We start from the raw sequence: 17611 nt of genomic DNA, 5'->3' as shown, positions 1-17611 counted from the left end.
TGTGCGATCACAAGGTCCAGCAAAGGATGGACTCACTATAAAGGATAAGTGCGATATGGAAGTTGGATGAGCCCCTTGCCAAAAAATTCACGGGACTGGTGTACGTGGACTTGATATCACATCATTTTATGAAATGTTCGGGTTATTCTTTAACAAGTAACGGGACATATGGTCATATGGCTATAGTTACAGAGGGACGGAGAACTCCAAAATTAACCTGACCCGACCACTCACATAACCAAACGATGACTGAACATGAATTGTAACTGCTTCGACCCTAAAATTAACCAAATAAACCCTAAGTCAATATAATCCGATCCGTTTAAATCAAACCCATAACCGTCCCGTTTGACCCGATTGCCAACTCGACACTAGAGAAAACAATGAGAACTGGGTGACGAATCATGGGCCAAAATTTATTTAGTTACTATGAATCCCCATAAATCTTACTGGGCCGGCTATCAATCAACAATTTAGGGTTTTCAATCCATAAATAAAAACCCTAATTTAAGATCACTGCACCCTCCGCTTCCAGACCTCACAGAGCAAATTGAGAGAGACAGAGAGGACGCCGCAGCTACACTGCAAGAACAGCAACAATGGTACTCCACTAATCCCTCCATTAATCTCATTTTAATGCAATAATTATAATTATATTCATGTTGTTAATGGTTTCAAATAATTGTGCAGTCTTTGGTAGCAAATGAAGAGTTTCAGCACATTTTGCGTATATTGAATACAAATGTTGATGGAAAACAGAAGATCATGTTTGCATTGACATCAATCAAGGGTATTGGTCGTCGTTATGCTAACATTTGCTGCAAAAAGGCTGACATTGACATGAACAAGAGGTTTTTTTTTTGTTTTTTTATCTTTACCCTTTTCAGTTTTCTTCATTTTGGTATCTGGGTTTTGATTATTTTGCTGTTATTTTGTTGTGAATTGTGGAAAATTTTGATTTTTTTAAAATGTTTGGTTATTGCATTTGATTATGTTTAGGTGTTTTGGCCGTCAATGTTTTGGTAGTTTGCATCGTGAATGTTGTATTGTTAGCACCGTTCGGTTTAGTCGGGATTTGAGCCGGGTAGGATCACGAGGAACTCAATGCTCTCCCTCTTGAGTTTTAACACAGTCGCATTCGTACCGCTCAAACTCAAGACCTTTGGTTAAGCTAGATTAGTTGTTGCCGGTGTTATGGGTCGAGTTTTGAGATTCTTTTGGCAACTTAGGTTGTTTACTTTCGACATCCATTCAGATCTGAGCTTATTGATGTATACTAGTTTTTCGATAGTTTGTTGAATTACCCATTTGACGATTCACCTCGTGGGCTTGGGTTATCAGGATAACAGAATTCGAGTATAACTGTGGTATAATAATATCCTTGACAAATTTTCAGGATTCTTTAAACAAAATTCTGTAACACTGGGTAAATGATAACCTGTGATAGGGGTTACAAATGTTTACACTCTTTTTGAGCTAAAAGTTTAAGCGTCATAGATTATGATAATGCGGCATTACCTGGAATTAGATTTTGGTATATTTTGTTTAAGAGATAGACTCTGAGTTTTTCTGGTTTTCTATCATTTGGGGTGTGTCCTTGGAATGCCTAGGGTAGTTCCATTGTTTTTTGTATTTGTAATTACACCGCTTGTCCTCGAAGTCCAATGAGGACTACATAAATGAAATGTAGGGACTACATTGATGGTTTTGGATCCTTCATTTGATTCCTTCCTGTCTTTGTTATTGCTCATGATTATTGTATCCCTTGGGCTTTTTGGCCTCTCAATTTATTGTACTGAATCATTTAACTACACTCTGCTGAAGTGAAGCATAATCCAATTTCCCTAGGAGGTTGTAAAATCATTAAAATCTATGCTACAGTTTATCACCCACACGGAGCTTCCATGTAAGATGGCCTATCAAAATAACCCTATTTCCATCAAATCATGGCTACTTTCTTACTCATGACCAAAGAACCTCTACTTTAGAAGTTACTGATGATTCCATTCTTGCAAAACTCCTGTTTTCATGTTTGCACACTTATTTTGAACCTCTTTTTTATTCTTTGCATGCTGGCTTGAATGCCTTTTCTCCAAGAGCTCAAATTTATGTTCTACTTACCAGCACATTTCTTCCTAATCTCATATGTTTTTGTTCTGTTATAGGGCGGGTGAGCTATCTACAGCGGAGCTTGATAATCTGATGACTGTTGTGGCAAACCCAAGACAGTTCAAGATCCCAGACTGGTTTTTGAATAGGCAGAAGGACTACAAGGATGGTCGCTTCAGCCAGGTTGTTTCTAACCAGCTTGACATGAAGCTCAGGGATGACCTTGAACGTCTTAAGAAAATCAGGTTTGTTCTATTTTTTGATTGCTGCATTACTCTTCCTAGCAACTTCTTTCTCTAGTGCGAAGGCGTTTTCATAGTCTGATCCATGTCTATAAAGTTTCTCTCTGCTTTCCTATGCGTTTGTTTCTCTACCCTCTTTTGTCGTTTCCATTAGTTTACCGTTACTGATGGTTTCAGATGAACGATTCGTGTTAGCTTACTTTCAAACCCTGGTTTAGGCCTTTAGGGCCGTCCCTGACATTTTGGGGGACCCTGTGCAAAACTGCAGTAGTAGGCCCCAAATGTCTGATGTCAATATATGTTTACAATAGTATAAAAATATCAGATTTTTTTTAAAGTAATTTATTTTTTTGACCAAACAAGCCTTTAAAATATACTCCTATGTTTACAAGTACTAGACCACATCAGTCCTATGCTTTGGAGATAGCTGGAAATTTTGGGGGCTTGAAGTTCATGTATCAAGTATAATGTCCAAATTAGGTAGTTAATCATCTCCTAACCACTTGGCTGACATAATGTATTCCCCGATTTATTCAGGAACCACCGTGGGCTACGTCACTACTGGGGTCTCAGAGTTCGTGGGCAGCACACCAAGACCACTGGACGCAGGGGAAAGACTGTTGGTGTCTCAAAGAAGCGTTAAGATGGAGTTGTCTTTCATTTTCGATCACTTGTGCCTTTGCTTTACTTGATCTTGAGCATAGTAATGACATTGTCTTTCTGTTTTGGCCAAATCAGACAATTTATGGTATTTTTGTAGGATCGTGCAACTATCTCGTGTTTGTTTAGTTGAGTATTCTCTATTCGGAATATGCATGAGTAAAACTAGTAATTACTAAGAAAGGGTGCCTCGTCCAATTATGTTTCTGTTCGTTTGGCTAATCATCATATCAGATTAATTTCAGTGTTTCAATCAACACAGTTGTGTACAAGAACGATGATCTTTACCGGTCTCCTCAATCTTCGGTTTTGGGTAATGATACTCTCGACATTATCCTCTCGAAACCAAAACGTAACCTTAAAAATTTAGGCAAGTACTTTGCTGTACATGCTTTGCTGCACTGTCCTGGCTTCTGATCCTCTGATGATTTCTCCGTCCAAATAATCTGTTCATGGTTTAAATTCTGTATGAACAATGTCTTAATCAAATGTAAGCATATGAGTTGGACAATGTGCGACATTGTGTGAAGTGTTGCTTTATACTTCCTAGCTTGTCTACGACTAGACATTTTACGGGTAGTGCTCATGAAACTTCATATAAGTTAGCTGATAAAGTGGTCGAGCAGTCGAGCACTGATGCATATGACAATCGTTATTTCCGCTCTGCAATCACAAACAAGAACATGAAGAACCACATTATTTCCGTCATCAAAAATTGCTCATGTGGGCTTGTAGCCCGCTCTGCAATAACAAACAAGAACATGAAGAACTACATTAAGATTGATCCTACAACAATAAGATATCTGAGGGTTTGTTCTCCGATCAGTGGCCGACTGGCTGGTAGAAAATACTAAGAGCATGTTACAATTGGTACTTGCATGGCCTCTATCCACTTTATTTAGTGATATAAGCATGTATGTATTCCCCATTTGAACTTCTCGAGTAACTAATTTGCAGTTTCCTCTTCGCCACAAATGATTAGGGCAGCCAACAATGCCTCAACACAAGATAACTCACACGGCCTACCATACTTCACTGGATTGACTGCCACAAACCATGGTAATAACCGATGAGCTTCACAAACTGTACATCACTCAACCGGGCACACGAGCAGTCTACAACTGCCAACCCTCGCTGTTTGATTAGAGAATAGTCTCTGTCTTTTTTGTTTTTGACAGCATCAAATAGAATAACTTGCAACCTTGAGCAAGATTATGAGCTATCCTATTCACTCCCCTAGGACAGAAATTAAGAGAGCAACAATGAAAATGAGACGCAATCGACTTAATATCCCAGACTAAATTATTGAATGAAGCAATCGCTTTATCCCCTCCGGCCACCTGGAGAACAAGGTTCAGACAGTCTGATAAAATTGACATGAAGATAGCCTTCCTTCAATGCCCATTTGAAAGCCAAGATAACAGCCAGTCCTTCAGCTTGCAAAGGAGAGGAAGCAATGAAGCGGGCCTGTGCAGAAGCTCTAACAGTCCCTTGTCATCCAGAAGACACTATCCAGCACCAGAACTCCGATCAATCCTCCAAGCTGCGTCACACTTAATAGTACAGAAAGACCCGCACCCCTCACTACCAACAATCCAGAAAGGAAAGAAATTCCTGAGTCTCTTAGTCAAAGCAAAATCAGGACAAGATGCCCCCAAAAATTCATGAGTCACATCACCATTCTTACAATCAATCGCCTCCTGCAAATAGCGGACATCATCAACAATGGAAACAATGGCACTGTTAGGCCAAGGGCGAGTTCTATTGAAAACAATCTCATTCCTGCAACACCAGATTCTCCATAAAGTAGCAACAAATGGAAACAAAAGAGCATTAGAGTCAGGACATTTAGCAAAGTAAAGAACCCAATTAATGACCCAAACCCTGACATCCAACTCCAAGCCACAAGTCAACCGGATTCCAAGCGGGCTGCCAAACCAAATAGCCTTTTAGCAAAACTTCAATCTCTGAGAAGATGTGAGAGCGATTCCACATGAGAGTCCTCACAGAGAGAGCAGCACGAATTCCATTGCAGTTTCCGTTTAATAAATTCAGAGCCCACCGGAAGGGCATTAGTCAAGAATTTCCATAAAAACACACTTAACTTATTAGAAATCGGAAGCTTCCAAAGTTTGGATTTGCAGAAAGATAACATCGTCGCAGACATTCTAGAAGAGTCGGACATCGAAGCAGGACAACTAGATATAGCAGCATAATATCCAGACTAAACAGTATATTCCCCACAATTCGCGAGCTTCCAATAGTACGAATCCCTCCTTGCATTTGTTCACCACATAGATCATTAAGACTACAACAATCAATCCACTTACTATCCCAAACACTAAGGAAAGAAGAGTTCCCTATAATCCAGGCCATATTCTTGAAAATAATTTCAGAACCCCAAACTAAGCTTTTAAGTGCCCAAGAAGACGAATGAGGGGGTAACCAATGACTTGGGGATATTGATTCAGCTTGAAAACCCAGTTTAGGACCAACAACTCGGCTAATAAGGCTATTAGGACAACTGAGAATCCTCCAAGCTGATTTAGCAAGAAGAGCTCGGTTAAAGGAAGTAATGTTTCACAGGCCCAAACCACCCTCTACCACAGGTCTACCAAGAAATTCTTTGCTACACCGGTGAACTGATCTATAGTTCTTAGTTCCACTCCACCAAAAATGCACCATCAAAGACTGAAGTTTTGATGCTACACTTACCGGTATACGAAATACCGATAGAGAATAAATGGATAGTGAAGAGAGAACCGATAGGATGAGAGTCAATTTACCAGCCGAAGAAAGAAGAATATTAGAGAATAGTCTTGTCTTGGGACACAGTTGTCCCGACAGGGCTCAAGATGACACCCCCAAAACCAGCAGTTACGGGTAGTTTTTTCAGCAAATTGAACCTGACTATTTTTCAGCCTGTACATGTTTTTGCATCACATTGTCCCAAGTCCCACATAGCTAGCTGAACATTAGGCCCTGAATTTGGAAGAGACTCACTTTCTGCACAAGGTCATGACTGGAGCTAGGTTAGCCTTGGTGAGGACTGTACAAGTTTTGCAAGAAACTACTGAACTAGTACACATTGTTGCTGGCCAATTAACTCCTGCAATTGAAAAATGTAAACTTAGTGGTATATACTAAGTACCAATACATGGACTACAAAACTAATTGCTACTCCATGAAAAGCGATACGAGTAGAAAATAGCAGAATGTACACAAACCTTGAGACCTAGATTCCAAAACATGATGAATGTTGAACTTCAATACTAGCCGCAGTCCACTAGACAAGATATCAGGAATTACAGGAATTGCATTTTCAGCAGCAGAAACGAGAAAGAAGCCGGCTTTTCATTCTAAAATTGAGCATTCCAAATACGTAAGAACGAATGAAGCATATCACACAACTCAGCAAGTTACTGGAGAGTTGTGGGATACTCATACACCCTAAGGGAATTGAAATGATAATCAATGCAATATATCACTGAATTTTCGGAGAATGCAAATGTAAAAATTACAGCATTCCCAATTTATAGTTTCAGCTAATTCCTATGGCAGGTTTAAGTTACATGATTACAGAACGCGTATGCCATTGTTACTAAAACAGTACGAATGCAATATATATCATTCAATTGCCGGAGAATGCAAAAGCTATATAAGTAAAGCAGTCCCAAGCTAAAGTTTTCAGCCGCAAAAACTTATATGAGACTGTTGTGTGCACATAACAGTTCTATTTCGTGTTATATGAAGCATCTTATTTCATAATATAGACCTTAACATGATTGTATGAATCCAACGGTCTCAAACACAACTAACTACTACGAATATGTCTTAGCTCAAAACCCGTCTACAGAACATGTCTTAATCCATCAGAGGAACATAATCAATCAATTTATCATCAGCAGAAATGATAACAACGGAGCTAACTTTCCTTCTAAAAACCATAATATGCAAAATTCTATTGACAAACAACCAAATTAACTCCTCTCTTTGCCCCAATCATTTGTTTACCTTTGATTAAATAACCCTCACAAAGAATAAAGAAAAGGTAAACAAAAGACCGGGACGGAGAGAGTAGTATAAATAACACTATTGTGGCAGCCTTTCAATATCATACATCGAATCTCTTAGGTGCCTAACCTCACATCCATTAAGCTCATCTCATCTGATTAATCTGGATGGATACAATCAGAACCTTCCTCAGCAGTCAGCATCTCTTGAGCGTCTTCATGACATTAATTGCCGGATTTCACTCCCGAGATAAAGAAGAGTCGCGGTAGATTTGTGGCAACACAGTGTAAAACAAGTCAGTTGTATGGACATGAATCCAAAATTTTTTATTATATCACATATTGTTGCCGGTTTATCACGTTAGCTGTCCCTAGTCAATTTGGGATAAAGGCTCTGCCGTTTTATTCTTGTAGACAAGGATATTTCGACACTATAAATAATTGATTTCTTGATGTACTACAGTCAGCTCCACCTGTAGTATCTTCAACTGAGCTTTCACCTCTTCAATCCTTGGATGCGACTGATCACCCGATTATAAAACCTCCAATTTTTCGACAGTCTCCACCCAACTCAAACCAGGATCCTTCTCTAACATGAGCCCTCTTATCTGTTTTTGTATTTCCATGACACCTTCCCATTTCCCCACGGCAGCATAAAGGTTCGAAAGCAAAGTATAGGTTGCACTGTCATGTGCATCGACTTTAAGGATTTTTCCAGCGGCATGAACTCCCACTGACAAATTTTTGCTGGAAACAGATGAACTCAGCACAATTCTCCACAGTTCAAGGTGATTCTCCCCATATTCCGATTCATTGATAATATCCACCGCCTCTTCCAGAAGCCCTGCTCGACAAAGCAGACTTACCATACAAGAGTAATGTTTAAGTCCCGGAGAAAGATCATTCTCCTTCATCCTATTCCATAAGTGCTTTCCTTGAGTAACCAATCCAGAATGGCTGCAAGCTGATAGTAATGAAATGTAGGTGACAAGATCAGGTTCCGGACCATGAATTAATATTTCGTCAAATAATTTCATTGCCTCCTCTCCCTTCCCATGGTGACCATAACCACTTATCATTGAATTCCAACATTTTAAATCTGGATCCTTGACCATTGAAAAAATCGACTCAGCAGCTTTAAGGCTTCCGTTTTTGGCATATGTATCAATGAGACTTCCACAAACTGACATTTTAGAATCATATCGAGTTTTAATGGCCAGGCAATGAAGCATTTCACCTTGTTTTAGAGTTGCAAGATCCGCACAAGCACTCAGAGCACAACTTAGAGCAAAGTCATCGATGTTATGTCCTTCTTTCCACATATCAAAGAAAACTTTAACAGCATTCTCACCGTCTAATGCTTTAGTATAGCCAGCCATCATTTCAGTCCACAAAACCACGTCTTTCTTAGGGATTGAGTGGAAGACTTTTTCAGCAGATTCAATTCTTCCATTATTGAAATACATAGAGATCAGCGGACTTCCGACATATACACTCTTATCCAATCCTGATACTATGACTCGGGTATGGAGCACTTCCCCATAGCGTGAAACAGGATACTCTTGATTGGCAGAGATTACTGCTGCAAAAGTGTACTCGTCTGGCTTCTGAGTCACATGACGTAGCAAACGTACAAACAAATCCATAGCCTTGTCTCCTTCTCCATTCTCCGCATATCCTGCCATCATTGAGTTCCAAGACACAAGATCCGGGTTCTGAATTTCATTAAACACACGAAATGCAGACTGGGAGTCACCACAGCTAGAGTACATGTCAACCATAGCATTCTGTAACGGCAAATCTAAAGGCACACCAGTCACAATAACATGAGCATGAGTAAGTCTACCGAAAGCATAATCACTCAACCTTGAACAAGCACTAAGTACCATCGAATAGCTAAATTCCGTAGGCATCACACCACTCCCTACCATGTTTCTGAAAAGAGACAGACCTTCTGTTAACTTATTATTCTTCACATGCCCTGAAATGATACAATTCCAGGAATACGCGTCTTTAGCAAGAACATTTCCAAATACTTCAGTAGCCAATTTCAACTCCCCTATACTAGAGTAAAAACCCACCAAAGCAGTCTGAACATGCACATCAAACAAAAATCCATACTTCATAATCAGACAATGAAGTGTCAACCCTAAAAACCAGTCCCTAATTCCAGACGCCGACTGCAACAAGCTAATAAAAGTCGCCCCATTCGGAACAAAACATTGATATCTCATCAGGGCAAACATTCTAACAGAACTAGTACCAAAATTAGGATAACGGGCATATGCGGAAATAATGGTATTGTAAGAAATGAAATTTCTTTGAGGCATTTTGTCGAACACTTGGTGTGCATTAACTAGCGAACCGCATTTCATATACATAGAGATAATGTTGTTGTGGAGGAACGGCTGATTGTAAGTGAACGGTGTCGACGAAGCGAAGATGAGGGCATGGAGTTGCCGAGCTTTCCTGAGAGAAGTTATGGAGGGACATTTTTGTAGAAGAAGGCTTGTTAAAGAAGCTGCTTCATTCATTTGTAGTTGACCGTTAAAAACCGTTAAAGCTCAAGTGTTTTTCGTCCAAAAAATACAAAAAACAATCATCAATCTAAATGAATGGATGAGACGGTTTTTATGAGATGGTTTTATTATATGAAAAGATTGCTCATTTATAAGCAATATAAATGTATTGTTTTTTACTTTCAGAAATGGACCGTTTCACGTGTAAGACCGTCCTACTCTATAATTTGTGATTTTTAAGAACGATGAGAATGGAAAAAACTAACAATAAGTGGACTCTAATTTGACAAATACTTTTAAAACCGATACAAATCAATAATTTTTGTTATTTCTTATATTTATTTCAAAAATACTCCAGTTTGTTTGATTTCAATTTTGTTTAATGTGTTCTTGTTCATCATAATTCAAGTTATTTTCTAGTCGAGTCAAGACTTTTAAGCTTTGCAGATTATTTAGCACAAGTCGAGCTCACTAACTTGCCAATTTGCCATTGCATCCAAAAAATAATTTTTTTATGGTTCATGAACTTGGAAGAAATATCGAAAATCTATGTAGTTTTCTACTTCTTGTTGACTCATTGGTATGAGAGTGAGACCGTCTAATATAAAAATCGGTGATCAAATTTTCCTCTGAAATGTTGTGTAGTATCAATTCAAATTTGTTCTACAGAGATATGGAATACTCCGTAATGAATTAAATGGCTTGGCTCGAAAGTCATTGAGGAATGTAAGAACATAGATTTGAAACCCGTCAGTATTAAAATTAAAATGAGTTTGTGGATCCTTCACACAAAAAAAAAAACCCCAGTTTATTCTGTGTTAATACAAAGTGGAATGAATATCCTCCCAATTCTAAAAAATAAATTATACACAGCAAAAAGGGCGTCGCTGTATACAACACTATTGTACAGAGTTACTAAGAATGATGATAAATAAGCAAAATAGCATTAAATTTGAAATGGCACCGGCTTCCGACTAGGCCATAACTGTATTTTCTGGAAATATTTAGCTGGAACAACACCATCAAAACCTTCCGTCAAAATCACCTTATTTTCCGACATGTACAGCTTCATTCCGTCTGCATTGTGAAATTTCGCCGGAAAAAAGTACTCAATCAGATACAGTGTTAATAATAGGATTTCTTCCCAAAAGGCTATGTTTTCTCGAAAACACTATACTAATTACTAAGTACACAACCAAGTATCAGTAAGGAAAGAGATTAATCTCCTGTAATGACAGATTACAACACTTCAACCATATACGGAGTATTTGTTACTTGAATGCATTGTCTAATTCAGTACTTTCATCATGATCCACATCTTAATCTCTTTGCAAGGGTTTTGAGATTACTGTGATTGCAATTTTAGGCAGCATTGACTACACATATGGGCTTATGGAGCAACAATCGAGCTGGTTCATCAAAAAGAGATGAAAGTTTACCTTCCAACGCTTTATTAACATCCAGAAAGATTACCACATTGATATCCCGCCTCATCCCTGAAAAATTGGAACGAGATATGTCAGCAGAAACATCAACTAAGCTTCAATTCAGAAACTTTTTGATTGAAAACATGTAAAAAGTGGTCAATACAAAAAAAAAAAAAAAAAAAAAAAAAAAAAAAAATCACTCATACCACTGATTACTTCATTATCTGAGGGCAATCCACTTGAGAAGTGAACATGTAACCGACCCATTCGCTTGAGGCCAGACTGAAGAATAGAGTCAAGGAACCTCTTATATGTGCCATGAACACATACTGCTTAAAAGATAAGGCAGGTTATTATTAGAATACAAATTATGTAAACCAGAAAATGCCTAAAATGTAGCTCTAACTTTTATGACAGTGCCCTTACCAGGGATATCTTCGGCTGAAGTTATTGGTCTCAACAAGCTCTCGGTTTCTACAGCCTGAAGAGTGAAAGTGGACGGGTCAAATACTACATTGACAAGAAAAGACAATCAGGAGTTACTGTTAATAATTGTAAGAAACTGAAAGTTAATGTAAAGTTATAACGTATTACAAATAGGACGAGGTCAAGAGAAGACCATTAAAAAAATTATACGGCGTATGAATTTTTTACTCTTGGAAACTGGTTTATAGCCATGGATATTTGACTTTATACTAAATTAAATATACAAATGGAATTACGCTGCTTGATTTCTGCAATATTAAATCTTTCACGAGAATCACGATCACTCACTCCTAGCCTTAAATTGTATTGCAAAGTTATATACAACAACAACAACAACATCAGAGCCTTAATCCCAAAATGATTTGGGTCGGCTGACATGAATCATCCTTTAGAACCGTCCAAGGGCGAACACACACCTCAAAATGTGAAAAATAGAAAAGAGAAATTGAAAAACAAAAGGGGGTGAAACATAATACAAAAGCCGGTAAACTTATAGGTTTTAAAATCGAAATCCGGATTTCTTTTATAAAAACATGGAATTTAAATCGAGAATAAAGATTAAAACGATTTTGAAAACCAAAGTAAAACTTAAGGGTCCGAAGATACTGCAATATAAGGATTTTTGTCCCTGAAAGTTGAACTGCAAACATCTCACCTCTACAGAATGTCCTTGGTTTGCACGTATAAACAATTGCCCATCCGCTTCCAAAAGGCCAAGCCTCTGCTTATTGTCTATTCGTACAGCCTGAAATTTACAATTAAGACAAACCAGATATCAGGGTGGAGTCGTGGAGACATATTGACAGTCGAAATTCACAAGTTACTCCTACTAGCTTGTTATCATGCAGTAAGGGATGACATGGGGGGAATAGCAGCAAAGGCACTTTATATTTAAAAAAAAAAAAAAAAAAACTGCATTCAGAAAAGGCAGATGTATAGAACCTTTCAAAAAGATAGCGCCTTTTCAACTCTCTCAAAATGGATTCGATTCCAAATATATATGCCATGTTCCTTACTTCAGCAGGGTACAAATAGCTAAATTTTCTGTTTTTTTTATACCTAGTGCCAATATACCAAGTAGCAGTAAAAAAATTTTATCTATTTTTCATGATATTATCATGCACAGATCAGATATATCATGGTGAATTCTTCATTATTGAAGGAACTGAAGGCAAAACCAAAATGGCAGACTATTTCCAAGCACAACTGTAAGCTCATGAAACATACGGAGTAGATCAAAGAACATTTGACATAGTACCTAGCATGCACAAGGGCTAGTTGGTAACAGGTACGGTACATAGTACATCTAGCATACTACATCTAGCATACTACATCATCATAGCAAGATAGGCATCTAAACTAGATTCCATCGCCCGTAATATGGCTTATAAGGTTTGCTAGGCCAAATAACCAAACTGGCATAAAACTATGCAATTACGTGTTTGGACCAAATTGAAAGATGAAAAGTTCAGGTGATATAAAAAAATAAACTGGGGTCAATAAAAATAAAAAATGCATACGATCTTCCAATTTTGGACCTCAAGTTTCAATATTTACTCCTTAGTCTCCTTTTACGCTCTTTTCACTATGGTTAACTATTTTGAATATATTTATTATTAACAGAAATTGATTAAGGAGGAAGAGAAAAACATTAAATACACGGTTTAAGCAAATGAAAACATAAAATGAAATGTGAGAACAAAAAAAAATGTTAGAACTAACCTCTCGGATTTCATCAATAGAGTGTGATTTCAGAGGGACATTTGCCCTACTTTTCATATTTAGCTTCATCAAATCTTGAACTCTAACATATCCATCACTCCGCATATCCAAATTCAACTCTGTAGCCATATGCCTCAGTATGCGCACCCTAAGAAGCAGTGACATTAGTTAACATAGTTGCAATCGTTTAGACAAAGCATAATGTTGATAAGATTTGAACACATCTGCCATAGGCGACAAAAATGCATGTCTACACAATACATGCGACGTTGTTTGGTGAAGGGACGCACAAGGGAAACTATGAGGCTGGCGGATTTTAAACACATCATTGCCTTCAGCCCTTCACCAGCTAACATAATGACGATTCAATTTAGACACATCAACCAGTAATATCATCGACAGAAATTGGAACTCCCTCGAGAAAAGTTAGAAACTATAAATAGTTAACTGCACCTCTGTCCTCTTCTTTCTTTCGAAAGAGAAAAATGAAATAAAGGTCTTTGATGCTTACAAGGTTCTGCCAAGTGCATCAACTCTGTTTGAAGTGCCATCAGCAGCTGCTCCACGACCACGACCACGACCACGACCACCTCTTGAACCTTGACCTGTCCCTCTTGTACCAGATTGGCCCTGTCCTCTACCTCCACTATAAGTTGTATAAAAAACGAGCAGTGAAAATAAGAATTATAACCCCTACCTATTTTATGATTCCCAACAAGTACATATAGGTGCCTTCACAGGTATATTTTTCTATCTCTATTGTAAAAATAAAAAAATAATAATAATGATAATAAATAAAAGAGGCTTTGTAGTTTCTCAACTTATTTGATCGACTGAGTCAGGAATATGAACCCAATTGCTTACTTCCTCAATTAATTTGCAGACCAAAACAAATCGGAAAAATATCACTTGTTCGTCATAGCCCACTTTACTTAAATTTGGTAGACCTAGCATTGGCCTAATGCTCTATCAGCTTTCCTCCTAATTAATCATTTTTTATCCCATGTTATAGGCAAAGATCCAACTAGAACCAGGTTAGCGTAGCCATATTTCAAAGTGGATTTCAACTTATTTTGAGCATCATAGTAACCAAATATTGACAATCAAGCAAGTCAACCCCTCAAAACCTACAACTTTAAATTAAACGCACCCTACATCAAGCCAAGCTATTCCATTACTAATGCAACCTATTCTATTTCTGACTTGCTCAATATTATCAAAGCATATAATACCAAAAGTATGTTTCTTATTATCCAATTACGTCAAAACTAAAAATTACCCTCTTCATGCTCTGGTGTTAAGGGAGACACGAGTATTTTAATGGAGTATAAATTATAACTACTACAAAAAGTAATTTAGAACACATAAATTCATCAAATCACATTTACGCACTATATGCTAGCAATATGAAGATAAATCATTATCGACCCATCACCAATTTTATTTTGAAAAACAAGGGATTTTGACAAGTATTCATTCACCAAAAAAGCTTCAATCTTTTCCAGTAAAGGGCAACAACACACTAAACAGAATAGTTCAACTTCTGGAAAAAGTAGAAGGTATAACCTTGGAGAGGATAAAGTACAGGAAGAGACAGAAGAAGTGAGCCTGTTCATATCCATTCCACTTGTTGTCGGAAAACTAGAGCACACAGCAGCGGTACCGACAGAGGATCCATTAATTCTGTTTGAAGTGCCATCAGCAGCTGTTCCACGACCTCGACCACCTCTTGAACCTTGACTATTCCCTCTTATACCAGATTGGCCCCGTCCTCTACCTCCACTACAAGTTGTATAAAAAACGAGTAGTGAGAATAAGCATTATAACCTCTACCTATATTTTATAATTTCCAACAAATACTTATAGATGCCTTCACAGTTCACAGGTATATTTCTCTATTGTAATAAAATAAAATAATAAAAATAAAATAAAAGAGGCTTAGTCCTTTCTCAATTATGTTGCTCGATTGAGTCAAGAATATGATACCCAATTGCTTACTTCCTAAATTAATTTGCAGACCAGAACAAATCGAAAAAAATATCAGTCGTTTGTTAATACATAGCTCACTTACTTAAATTTGGCAGACCTAGCATTGGCTAAACCGCCTAATGATCTTACAGCTTTCCTCCTAATCAATCATTTTTTATTCCGTGTTACAGGCAAAGATCCAACCAAACGAGGTTAGCAATAGCCCTATTTCGAAGTGGATTTCAACTTATTTTGAACCTCGTAGCAACCAAATATTGATATTCAAGATTTCAAGCAAGTCAACCCCTCAAAACATATAACTTTAAATAAAACGCACTTTACATCAAGCTAAGCTATTCCGTTACTAATGCACTCATTCCGACATCTAAATCGCTCAATAATATCCAAAGTATGTTTCTTTTATATAATTCTTAAATGCCAATGGCAATAACAATAAGTACCCTCTTCATGTTTTGGTATTAAGCGAGACACACGAGTATTCTAACGCAGTATATAACAATAAACTACTACAAAAAAAAAAAAAAAAAAAAAAAAAAAAAAAAAGTAACTGAGCACATAAATTCACCAATTCGGTTTTAAAAAAAAAAAAAAAGATTTTGACAAGTATTCATTCACCAGAAAAGCTTCAATCTTTCACAGTAAAGGTCAACAACAAATTAAACGGAAAATTTCAACTTTATGGAAAGAATAGAGGGTATAACCTTGGAGAGGATATAGTACAGGAAGAGAGAGAAGAGAACCGGTTCATATCCATTCTACTTATTGTCGGGAAACTCGAGCACACAGCAGCGACAGTGACAGAGGATACAGTGGTACAAGGCGGAGGAAGCAGTGGGGTAAGAAGGCGATAATTAGAGGTTGAAGTTATAAACAGAGAAAATCTCAGAAGCATTAACAGTTCTTATTACTCTTTCCTTCCACTTTGACAATGTCAGAGATCCTATCTATATCTCGGATTCGGCCGCCTCCGTCTGCAATTTTTAATCAAATTACAAGCTGCAAATACTAATACTATACTTAGGAAAGTGGGCACAAATTTAAGAATAATAATTAAACATAAACTTGTAAAAATTGAATAGAACAAATCAATTCAATTCTAAAGCAAATTAGGAAAGTGGGCACAAATTTATTGATACTATAGTCATAAATTCAAGGTTCAACAACAATAAGAAGAGGCGACTAAACCCAAACCCAAACCCCTGAATAATTCCCCCAATTTGAAGAACCCTAAATCAGCAAAGATGATGAATAATGACAAGCGATTGGAAAAAAACGAAAACATCTGCAATTGAATTTGTGATATGTATAATGCATAAAAATCTGATTTTTATATATATATATTGATGATATTAATTTGAAACAAAGAGGATAAAAAAACAGTGATTAAAGATAATCGTAGAGAATTAATGTGTAAAATTGACAATTACGAAATTTTCAAGGCAAAAATCATTGTACCTTTCAGGAAGAACTGAAACAAGATCAGAACTTCGGGTGTTCGGAAGTTCACTGGTGGTTCCAACGCCAGGTACAAGGTCAGTAAAACTTACGAGCGAGGGCCGAGGGAATTCGAATATGTGACCTATTTGTATACTATTGATTACGCTTAGTCGGTCTCTTGTGTTCTCCTTTGTTCTCGTTTTTACTCGTCTTTTGAGTCTTTACTAGTTTTAAAGCCATGCAATTGGATATAATCCTATTTGTATACTGATTACGGTTAGTCGATCTCTTGCGTTCTCTTTTGTTCTCGTTTTTACTTGTCTTTACTAGTTTTAAACCCGTGTAAAATTGCACGGAACTGAATAATATAAAACATAAAATGAATGTTTCTTTATTTCCTTAATTTAAGCAGCGGATCAAAAAGGTTATAAAAAAAACTCCTTTTATAGTAAAAGGATTTACTTATTTTCTCATGTTACGGAGTACAAAACAACATGATAAATTTCGTTGTAATCCTACTAAATTTCTCAAAAAATTCTAATATACAACATAAAATGAATGTTCATTGAGCAACAATTATTGGTTTTGTGATTACGACGTAGAATGGATGATTAAGCATTATTTGATTTACAAAATTAGAATAAGTACAAATTAAAAGGGGTAAGAACAAATAAACTACAACAATACCATTATAAATGAGTAGTAGTTAAACTAGTGTTCCAATTTATAGTTAGGCTGTTTTATTAACTAAAACTAGTTTTAAACCCGTGCAAATTGCACGGGTATGCTATTAAAGACATTATTATTATAAAAATGGTTGAAATATATATAATTAAGTTTATTGCCAAATCAAATATAGGATTTTAGACTTTATTTAATTTGTAACTTTCAAAAAACATGATTAATTTTATTACTTTAAATGACAAATGTTATTAAAAAATGAATTATATATAGCTTTTATACTATTTAATAAGATTTTTTTTTAAAAGTAAAATAAAATTTAAAGA

The 17611-nt window shown here is 36.8% G+C and overlaps 3 protein-coding genes across 4 annotated transcripts; 1 reads left to right on the top strand and 2 right to left on the bottom strand.

Moving 5' to 3' along the window:
• Positions 1-491: 491 nt before the first annotated feature.
• LOC141605192 (small ribosomal subunit protein uS13z/uS13y/uS13x) lies at positions 492-3218 on the top strand. Its single transcript, XM_074423871.1, has 4 exons — positions 492-602; positions 691-851; positions 2166-2354; positions 2889-3218. The coding sequence occupies exons 1-4, from the start codon at positions 600-602 to the stop codon at positions 2992-2994; spliced, it is 459 nt and encodes a 152-aa protein (XP_074279972.1). The 5' UTR covers positions 492-599; the 3' UTR covers positions 2995-3218.
• Positions 3219-4202: 984 nt separating this feature from the next.
• Positions 4203-9679, bottom strand: LOC141605190 (pentatricopeptide repeat-containing protein At3g50420-like). Of its 2 annotated transcripts, XM_074423867.1 has the most exons (3): positions 7155-9679; positions 6239-6370; positions 4203-6120 (listed from the first exon to the last, which is right to left on the bottom strand). In XM_074423867.1, the coding sequence occupies exon 1, from the start codon at positions 9556-9558 to the stop codon at positions 7558-7560; it is 2001 nt and encodes a 666-aa protein (XP_074279968.1). In that variant the 5' UTR covers positions 9559-9679; the 3' UTR covers positions 4203-6120; positions 6239-6370; positions 7155-7557. The 2 variants fall into 2 exon arrangements, with proteins under 2 accessions (XP_074279968.1, XP_074279969.1); XM_074423868.1 differs by lacking the exon at positions 6239-6370.
• A 581-nt stretch (positions 9680-10260) lies between these two features.
• LOC141605191 (uncharacterized) lies at positions 10261-16721 on the bottom strand. Its single transcript, XM_074423870.1, has 10 exons — positions 16623-16721; positions 15869-16138; positions 14745-14960; positions 13690-13824; positions 13179-13326; positions 12112-12201; positions 11397-11451; positions 11177-11299; positions 10983-11039; positions 10261-10620 (listed from the first exon to the last, which is right to left on the bottom strand). Exons 2-10 carry the CDS (start codon positions 16057-16059, stop codon positions 10490-10492), a joined length of 1146 nt encoding a protein of 381 aa, XP_074279971.1. The 5' UTR covers positions 16060-16138; positions 16623-16721; the 3' UTR covers positions 10261-10489.
• Positions 16722-17611: the final 890 nt, after the last annotated feature.

The sequence above is a fragment of the Silene latifolia genome, chromosome 10 (genome assembly GCF_048544455.1).
Source record: "Silene latifolia isolate original U9 population chromosome 10, ASM4854445v1, whole genome shotgun sequence".
Taxonomy (NCBI): domain Eukaryota; kingdom Viridiplantae; phylum Streptophyta; class Magnoliopsida; order Caryophyllales; family Caryophyllaceae; genus Silene; species Silene latifolia.
This window is presented reverse-complemented; position numbering and strand designations above follow the sequence as displayed.

Coding starts and splice junctions, on each gene's coding strand:
- LOC141605190 (XM_074423867.1), bottom strand. CDS start 9,558: ATGAATGAAGCAGCTTCTTTAACAAGCCTTCTTCTACAAAAATGTCCC.
- LOC141605192 (XM_074423871.1), top strand. Junction 852..2,165: donor GACATTGACATGAACAAGAG/GTTTTTTTTTTG, acceptor GTTCTGTTATAG/GGCGGGTGAGCTATCTACAG. Junction 2,355..2,888: donor GAACGTCTTAAGAAAATCAG/GTTTGTTCTATT, acceptor CGATTTATTCAG/GAACCACCGTGGGCTACGTC.
- LOC141605191 (XM_074423870.1), bottom strand. CDS start 16,059: ATGCTTCTGAGATTTTCTCTGTTTATAACTTCAACCTCTAATTATCGC. Junction 13,825..14,744: donor TGTACTTTATCCTCTCCAAG/GTTATACCTTCT, acceptor TACAACTTATAG/TGGAGGTAGAGGACAGGGCC. Junction 13,327..13,689: donor GATGCACTTGGCAGAACCTT/GTAAGCATCAAA, acceptor ACTGCTTCTTAG/GGTGCGCATACTGAGGCATA.